Below are 9,102 nucleotides of genomic sequence, written 5' to 3'. Positions count from 1 at the left end.
TAAATTAAATTTGACCTTTGACCTCTCTCATTTCTCGGATGTTTGTGCCAAATTTGAATGAATTCTTCTCTGTTCCTGTGATATCTCAACCAGAAGAGTGAGACTCAACAAAGAGGAAGATGGAATACCTGAAAACATCGTCACAAAGCTTCAACAGAACAAAACATTTAGACAGACGTCTTAGGAAGACAGAGTTTGACTTACTGAGTCTTCTTTGTCTCCATTTCCAAACAGCAAAGATGATCAGAACCAGAGCAGCACAGCCAATCACAGAGCAGATAACAGCGGGCCGAGAACCAGGAGTGTCTGGAGAACTGAAGAAATGATCTGAAATGATAAAACACATAAAATTTATTTCAGTGTTCTCACCCCTGATGGTGACGTAGACTGTGTTTACCTGGAACAGTGATGTGGGTCTCTCTGCTCTGGTTGATCTTCCTCTCTGAGACTCTGCAGGTGAAGGTGTTGCTGTGTCTCGTCTCCACAGTCGCTCTGCTGCTGACCGTGTAGAGACCATCAGGACCTCTGACCGTCTCAGTGGGACCAGAGGAGAGAGGGTTTCCCTCGCCGTCCAGCCAAAACATCTCCGGCTCTGGAAACCAGCCTTTAGACTCACACTCCAACCAGACTCTGCTGCTGTTTAAGGTCACCTGAGCCACAGGTGAGGAGACAGATCCTACAGAGGAGAGGCTTCTTTAACCAACAGGAAGTTCTCAATGGTGGACCCAAAACCTCCAACAACCCTTCTTGTTCTTGAGATGAAACCTGACCCAGCCAAGCTCCAGGTAAATACACGACTTTTAATTTACAACTTCAGTTTAAAAAAGACAAAAAGTTCAGACTTACCGACGACCAGCTGAACAGAAGCATCTTTAGAGAATGAAGGGATGAAGCATCTGTATCCTCCTCCGTCTGAGAGTTTCACTCTGGAGAGTTTCAGAGAAACATTCCCGTGTTTCAGTTCTTCACTGAACATTGATGCTCTTCTTCTGAACATTGATGTTCTTCCTTTGAACCTCGGATGTTTACTAATCTCTAGCTCCACACCATCATGCCACAGAAACACAAATCTGGGGTCCAGGTCCAGTCTGGCCCACTCCACAGTCCTCTCCAAAGCATTGATGGGCGGGTTCAGGTGACATGGCAGAACGGCGTCCTCACCAATCATGGCCACTATCGGCTGAGATGAACCAATCACCTCCTGACCTGAGAACAAACAGAGGTTTGGTTCTGATCTAACTTTACATGTGAACTTCAGACTGTTAGTAATGTTTGAGATTCACCTCTACATGAGAGCATCAGGGCCAGGAAGAAAACCAGGTCAGTGAAGGCACCACGCTGAAGGTTGAGGGAGCGTCTGACAATCACACCAAACATCCTGGAGTCTGAAGAGAAACAAAGCCGGGTCAGATCAATGATGCTGGTTGGGTTAATGGTGCTGGTTGGGTTAATGGTGCTGGTTGGGTTAATGGTGCTGGTTGGGTTAATGGTGCTGGTTGGGTTAATGATGCTGGTTGGGTTAATGGTACTGGTTGGGTTAATGGTACTGGTTGGGTTAATGATGCTGGTTGGGTTAATGATGCTGGTTGGGTTAATGATGCTGGTTGGGTTAATGGTACTGGTTGGGTTAATGGTGCTGGTTGGGTTAATGGTGCTGGTTGGGTTAATGATGCTGGTTGGGTTAATGGTACTGGTTGGGTTAATGATGCTGGTTGGGTTAATGGTACTGGTTGGGTTAATGATGCTGGTTGGGTTAATGATGCTGGTTGGGTTAATGATGCTGGTTGGGTTAATGATGCTGGTTGGGTTAATGGTACTGGTTGGGTTAATGGTGCTGGTTGGGTTAATGATGCTGGTTGGGTTAATGGTACTGGTTGGGTTAATGATGCTGGTTGGGTTAATGATGCTGGTTGGGTTAATGATGCTGGTTGGGTTAATGGTGCTGGTTGGGTTAATGGTACTGGTTGGGTTAATGGTGCTTGTTGGGTTAATGATGCTGGTTGGGTTAATGATGCTGGTTGGGTTAATGGTACTGGTTGGGTTAATGGTACTGGTTGGGTTAATGGTGCTGGTTGGGTTAATGGTGCTGGTTGGGTTAATGGTACTGGTTGGGTTAATGGTACTGGTTGGTTTAATGGTACTGGTTGGGTTAATGGTACTGGTTGGGTTAATGGTGCTGGTTGGGTTAATGGTGCTGGTTGGGTTAATGGTACTGGTTGGGTTAATGGTGCTGGTTGGGTTAATGGTACTGGTTGGGTTAATGGTGCTGGTTGGGTTAATGGTGCTGGTTGGGTTAATGGTACTGGTTGGGTTAATGATGCTGGTTGGGTTAATGATGCTGGTTGGGTTAATGGTGCTGGTTGGGTTAATGGTACTGGTTGGGTTAATGGTGCTGGTTGGGTTAATGGTACTGGTTGGGTTAATGGTGCTGGTTGGGTTAATGGTGCTGGTTGGGTTAATGGTACTGGTTGGGTTAATGATGCTGGTTGGGTTAATGGTGCTGGTTGGGTTAATGGTACTGGTTGGGTTAATGATGCTGGTTGGGTTAATGGTACTGGTTGGGTTAATGGTGCTGGTTGGGTTAATGGTACTGGTTGGGTTAATGGTGCTGGTTGGGTTAATGGTACTGGTTGGGTTAATGATGCTGGTTGGGTTAATGATGCTGGTTGGGTTAATGGTACTGGTTGGGTTAATGGTACTGGTTGGGTTAATGATGCTGGTTGGGTTAATGGTACTGGTTGGGTTAATGATGCTGGTTGGGTTAATGGTACTGGTTGGGTTAATGATGCTGGTTGGGTTAATGGTGCTGGTTGGGTTAATGGTGCTGGTTGGGTTCATGGTACTGGTTGGGTTAATGGTGCTGGTTGGGTTAATGATGCTGGTTGGGTTAATGATGCTGGTTGGGTTAATGATGCTGGTTGGGTTAATGGTGCTGGTTGGGTTAATGATGCTGGTTGGGTTAATGGTACTGGTTGGGTTAATGGTGCTGGTTGGGTTAATGATGCTGGTTGGGTTAATGGTGCTGGTTGGGTTAATGGTGCTGGTTGGGTTAATGGTGCTGGTTGGGTTCATGGTACTGGTTGGGTTAATGGTGCTGGTTGGGTTAATGATGCTGGTTGGGTTAATGGTACTGGTTGGGTTAATGGTGCTGGTTGGGTTAATGATGCTGGTTGGGTTAATGATGCTGGTTGGGTTAATGGTGCTGGTTGGGTTAATGGTGCTGGATGGGTTAATGATGCTGGTTGGGTTAATGATGCTGGTTGGGTTAATGGTGCTGGTTGGGTTAATGGTGCTGGTTGGGTTAATGGTGCTGGTTGGGTTAATGATGCTGGTTGGGTTAATGATGCTGGTTGGGTTAATGGTACTGGTTGGGTTAATGGTGCTGGTTGGGTTAATGGTGCTGGTTGGGTTAATGATGCTGGTTGGGTTAATGGTACTGGTTGGGTTAATGATGCTGGTTGGGTTAATGGTGCTGGTTGGGTTAATGGTGCTGGTTGGGTTAATGATGCTGGTTGGGTTAATGGTACTGGTTGGGTTAATGGTGCTGGTTGGGTTAATGGTGCTGGTTGGGTTAATGATGCTGGTTGGGTTAATGGTACTGGTTGGGTTAATGATGCTGGTTGGGTTAATGGTACTGGTTGGGTTAATGGTACTGGTTGGGTTAATGGTACTGGTTGGGTTAATGATGCTGGTTGGGTTAATGATGCTGGTTGGGTTAATGGTATTGGTTGGGTTAATGATGCTGGTTGGGTTAATGGTACTGGTTGGGTTAATGGTGCTGGTTGGGTTAATGGTACTGGTTGGGTTAATGGTACTGGTTGGGTTAATGATGCTGGTTGGGTTAATGATGCTGGTTGGGTTAATGGTACTGGTTGGGTTAATGGTGCTGGTTGGGTTAATGGTACTGGTTGGGTTAATGGTGCTGGTTGGGTTAATGGTGCTGGTTGGGTTAATGATGCTGGTTGGGTTAATGGTACTGGTTGGGTTAATGGTGCTGGTTGGGTTAATGATGCTGGTTGGGTTAATGGTACTGGTTGGGTTAATGATGCTGGTTGGGTTAATGATGCTGGTTGGGTTAATGGTACTGGTTGGGTTAATGGTGCTGGTTGGGTTAATGATGCTGGTTGGGTTAATTATGCTGGTTGGGTTAATGGTACTGGTTGGGTTAATGGTACTGGTTGGGTTAATGGTGCTGGTTGGGTTAATGGTGCTGGTTGGGTTAATGGTGCTGGTTGGGTTAATGGTGATTAGATCTCGGTGTCTGAGCTACATTTCATCTTCACCATCTGGCATAAACTCTTGTCTTATTTTATGACGTGTGTGGTTTAAATATTAACAGACTCCTCTGTGTGGTTTATTGCTCTGTCTGAACTCTATCTAAAGTTTAGTTTAACTTTCACCTCCAACAAAAACACTGACACCTTTAATTTAAATACTATCTCCTCCTTAAACCGACTTCTTTAAAGGTTGTTCTTTAAAGTGTAGTTTCAGTGAAGCAGACTTTGAGAACCATAACTCACTCTACGTGGTTTACAGAACGGTCTTTAGTCTTGATTATATCTGATTATTAAGTTATAATCTCAGTCCTGTTGGGATCAACTCTTTAAGACTAGTGTTAAATAAAGTTTGCATTAACTGTAAGATTTAACATTCAGAGTTTAAACTCATACATGAAAGTATCTGTAGTTTCCTGCTCGCTGTAATAACATGTGGAAACATTTAAAAGCACAGAGAGGAGCAAACCTCTCATCAAAGAAGAAAACAATGATTTTTTAACATTTTCTACAAAGTGAAGATAATGCATTAAACAAATCAAACATAAAAACATGAAACATGTTTCCTACCTGTTGGATGTGTCCGGAGTCTGCAGAGCCGCTTCAGGGTCAAAGTCTCATATAAAAGGAGATAAGAACTACACCTGGTCATCTGCATAAAAAGGTGTGTTCACATTTTACTACTGTGATTATTTATCATAACTGAAGGTTTACAGCCTGCTGAGGTGTCTGTGATATTTTATTTAATGACATTTATTTTATATTCTTGTTCAAAAAGAGTTTACTCTCAGAGTAAAGTCGTGCAAAGAGTCTTTATTTAATCTGAAATCTTCTTTTTGAAAAAGCTCCACATCCATCAGATAGTGAGGGCATCTCCTGTGCACAGCCCTCTTCAGACCACCCCACAGATATTCAACTGGATTCAGGTCTGGACTCTGGCTGGGCCAATCCAACACTTGAATCTTCTTCTGGTGAAGCCATGCTTTTGTTGATTTGGATGTATGCTTTGGTTTGTTGTCGTGTTGAAAGGTGAAGTTCCTCTTCCTCTTCATCTTTCTAACGGCGGTCTGGAGGTTTTATGATAAACTGACTGGTGTTTGTAACTGTTCATACTTCCCTCCACCTTGACTAAGGCCCTGGTTCCATCTGAAGAAAAACAGGCCCAAAGCATGATGCTGCCCCCACCATGCTTCTCTGTGGGTCTGGTGTTCTTTATGTGATGTGCAGTGTTGTTTTTATGACAAACATACCTTTTGGAATTATGGCCAAAAAGTTCAACCTTGCTTTCATCAGACCAGAAAACATTTGATGCTTTTGGGAGACTTCATGTGTGTTTCTGAAACATGTTGCCAGGCTTGGATGTTTTTCTTCATAAGAAAAGGCTTCCGTCTTGTCACCTTACCCACAGCAGAAACATATGAAGAATAGGAGAGATGTTGTCACATGTAGTAAACATATGAAGAATAGGAGAGATGTCACATGTAGTAAACATATGAAGAATAGGAGAGATGATGTCACATGTAGTAAACATATGAAGAATAGGAGAGATGATGTCACATGTAGTAAACATATGAAGAATAGGAGAGATGTTGTCACATGTAGTAAACATATGAAGAATAGGAGAGATGTCACATGTAGTAAACATATGAAGAATAGGAGAGATGATGTCACATGTAGTAAACATATGAAGAATAGGAGAGATGTTATCACATGTAGTAAACATATGAAGAATAGGAGAGATGATGTCACATGTAATAAACATATGAAGAACAGGAGAGATGATGTCACATGTAGTAAACATATGAAGAATAGGAGAGATGATGTCACATGTAGTAAACATATGAAGAACAGGAGAGATGTTGTCACATGTAGTAAACATATGAAGAATAGGAGAGATGTTGTCACATGTAGAAAACAGACAGTACTAATCAGAAATCCCTGCAGCTCCTTTAATGTTGCTGTAGACCTCTTGGAAGCCTCCCTGAACAGTCTTCTTCTGGTCTTTTCATCAGTTTTGGAGGGGTGTCCTGTTCTTGGTAATTTCACTGTTGTTCCATATGTTCTCCACTTGATGATGACGGTCTTCACTGTGGTCCATGGTATATCTAATGCCTTGGAACATGTTTGTACCCTTCTCCTGACTGATACCTTTCAACAATGAGATCCCTCTGCTGCTGTGGAAGCTCTCTGTGGATCATGGCTTTTGCTGTAAGATGAAACTGAGGAAATGTGATGAAAATCCTCCTCGAACAGCTGATGTTTATTGGGATTAATCAGTCACTTTAAATTATGACAGGTGGATACTGAGTACTATTTATCATGAGTTTGAATGTGATTGGTTAATTCTGAACACAGCCACACCCCCAGTTATCAGAGGGCGTGTACATTTATTAACCACCTTATTTTAGTTTTTATTTTCTATTCTTCCCCCTAAAAGATTGTACATTTTTTTAGTTGAATTGTTCATGTTATAGGTCACATTAAAGGTGGAAAAAGTTCTGACATGATTTAGCTTGGTCTCATTTTTCTTACATCACAAAACCTGATATTTTAACAGGGGGGTGTAGACATTTGATATCCACTGTATTAGGACAATAAGAAACAAAACAATTGAGAAGAAGAGCTGTGCTCTAGTCTGGAGACACCAAGTCGGTCACAACATATAGATAAAGATAGGAACAGAGAGGAAGACCTGAATTACTACAGTGACCCATTCTTGCCTATCACCCAGTAGCCTCGGCTGACATTGAAAGGAAGTTACTCTGCCCCTGACAGTTTGACTGGAAAGACACAATGGTCAAACATTCTTACATGCATATATAAGACTATGAACATTCCGGGGAAACGCGAACTATTTCAGCCAGCTTTCGTCTACGTCCTGCCAGTCGTCTTCCTCTCTTTTCAATTTGGATTTCTGGAAGCCTATCTGAACTCTCCAACACCATCTGTTCTTCTTCTCCTCCTTTAACTTTTGTTTGTATCATATTGGTCCTTGCTTCTTCATCAGTCTCTTCATCAGCTCTTTCTTCTTCTTCTCTCCCTGACATAAGATGAGCTCTTTCTTCTTCTCCCTCTTCTTCTTCTTCTTCTTCTTCTTTTCTCCCTGACATAAGATGAGCTCTTTCTTCTTCTCCCTCTTCTTCTTCTTCTTCTTTTCTCCCTGACATAAGATGAGCTCTTTCTTCTTCTCCCTCTTCTTCTTCTTCTTCTTCTTTTCTCCCTGACATAAGATGAGCTCTTTCTTCTTCTCCCTCTTCTTCTTCTTCTTCTTCTTTTCTCCCTGACATAAGATGAGCTCTTTCTTCTTCTTCTTCTTCTTCTTCTTCTTCTTCTTCTTCTTCTTCTTCTTCTTCTTCTTCTTCTTCTTCTTCTTCTTCTTCTTCTTCTTCTTCTTCTTCTTCTTCTTCTTCTTCTTCTTCTTCTTCTTCTTCTTCTTCTTCTTCTTCTTCTTCTTCTTCTTCTTCTTCTTCTTCTTCTCTCCCTGACATAAGTAGAGCTCTTTCTTCTTCTCCTTCCTTCTCAACATGAAACTCTGTGAAATCTCTTCTTGGTGTCTTCATGTTTTCCTCCTCAGACTGTTCAGTCCGGTCCTCATGGTCCTTCCTGTTCTCTGTGTGAAAAAAGAGAACCAGTTAAATTTAATTTGACCTTCGACCTAGCATTTGATCTAGCATTTATCGAGTTAATCTCTGAGGCTGAGCGGATGTTTCATCTGTAGATGGATGTCTTAAGAAGACAGTGTTTGACTTACTGAGTCTTCTTTGTCTCCATTTCCAAACAGCAAAGATGATCAGAAGAATCAGAACCAGAGCAGCACAGCCAATCACAGAGCTGATAACAACTCGCTGAGAACCAGGAGTACTGGAGAAATTATCTGAAATGATTAAAAGACATAAAAGGTGTTTATTTCAGTGTTCTCACCACTGATGGTGACGTAGACTGTGCTTACCTGTGACAGTGATGTGTATCTCTCTGCTCTGGTTGATCTTCCTCTCTGAGACTCTGCAGGTGAAGGTGTGGCTGGGTCTCGTCTCCACAGTCGCTCTGCTGCTGACCGTGTAGAGACCATCAGGACCTCTGACCGTCTCAGTGGGACCAGAGGAGAGAGGGTTTCCCTCGCCGTCCAGCCAAAACATCTCCGGCTCTGGAAACCAGCCTTTAGACTCACACTCCAACATCACTCCATGGTTGGTTTTAGTCACCCGAACAGCAGGTGAGGAGACAGATCCTACAGAGGAGAAGCTTCTGAAACGACTTTTAATTTACAACTTCAGTTTAAAAAAGACAAAAAGTTCAGACTTACCGACGACCAGCTGAACAGAAGCATCTTTAGAGAATGAAGGGATGAAGCATCTGTATCCTCCTCCGTCTGAGAGTTTCACTCTGGAGAGTTTCAGAGAAACATTCCCGTGTTTCAGTTCTTCACTGAACATTGATGTTCTTCCTCTGAACGTCGGATGTTTGCTAATCTCTAGCTCCACACCGTCACGCCACAGAAACACAAATCTGGGGTCCAGGTCCAGTCTGGCCCACTCTACAGTCCTCTCCAAAGCATTCATGGCCGGGTCCAGGTGACATGGCAGAACGGCGTCCTCACCAATCATGGCCACTATCGGCTGAGATGAACCAATCACCTCCTGACCTGAGAACAAACAGAGGTTTGGTTCTGATCTAACTTTACATGTGAACTTCAGACTGTTAGTAATGTTTGAGATTCACCTCTACATGAGAGCATCAGGGCCAGGAAGAAAACCAGGTCAGTGAAGGCACCACGCTGAAGGTTGAGGGAGCGTCTGACAATCACACCAAACATCCTGGAGTCTGAAGA

At 43.1% G+C, this 9,102-nt stretch overlaps 1 protein-coding gene across 1 annotated transcript; it reads right to left on the bottom strand.

Annotated features, from left to right (window-relative positions):
• Positions 1 to 8,191: 8,191 nt before the first annotated feature.
• On the bottom strand, positions 8,192 to 9,102 carry LOC117818524 (butyrophilin-like protein 2). Its single transcript, XM_034691462.1, has 3 exons — positions 8,994 to 9,102; positions 8,578 to 8,916; positions 8,192 to 8,502 (listed from the first exon to the last, which is right to left on the bottom strand). Exons 1-3 carry the CDS (start codon positions 9,085 to 9,087, stop codon positions 8,192 to 8,194), a joined length of 744 nt encoding a protein of 247 aa, XP_034547353.1. The 5' UTR covers positions 9,088 to 9,102.

The sequence above is a fragment of the Notolabrus celidotus genome, chromosome 9 (assembly GCF_009762535.1).
Source record: "Notolabrus celidotus isolate fNotCel1 chromosome 9, fNotCel1.pri, whole genome shotgun sequence".
In the NCBI taxonomy this organism is placed as follows: Eukaryota; Metazoa; Chordata; class Actinopteri; order Labriformes; family Labridae; genus Notolabrus; species Notolabrus celidotus.
This window is presented reverse-complemented; position numbering and strand designations above follow the sequence as displayed.

What these genes read in the sequence shown, in the direction of transcription:
- LOC117818524 (XM_034691462.1), bottom strand. Translation starts at nt 9,087, where the DNA reads ATGTTTGGTGTGATTGTCAGACGCTCCCTCAACCTTCAGCGTGGTGCC. An exon ending in CCTGATGCTCTCATGTAGAG is followed by an intron (nt 8,917 to 8,993) that starts GTGAATCTCAAA and finishes GTTTGTTCTCAG; the next exon opens with GTCAGGAGGTGATTGGTTCA. An exon ending in TTCTGTTCAGCTGGTCGTCG is followed by an intron (nt 8,503 to 8,577) that starts GTAAGTCTGAAC and finishes TCTCCTCTGTAG; the next exon opens with GATCTGTCTCCTCACCTGCT.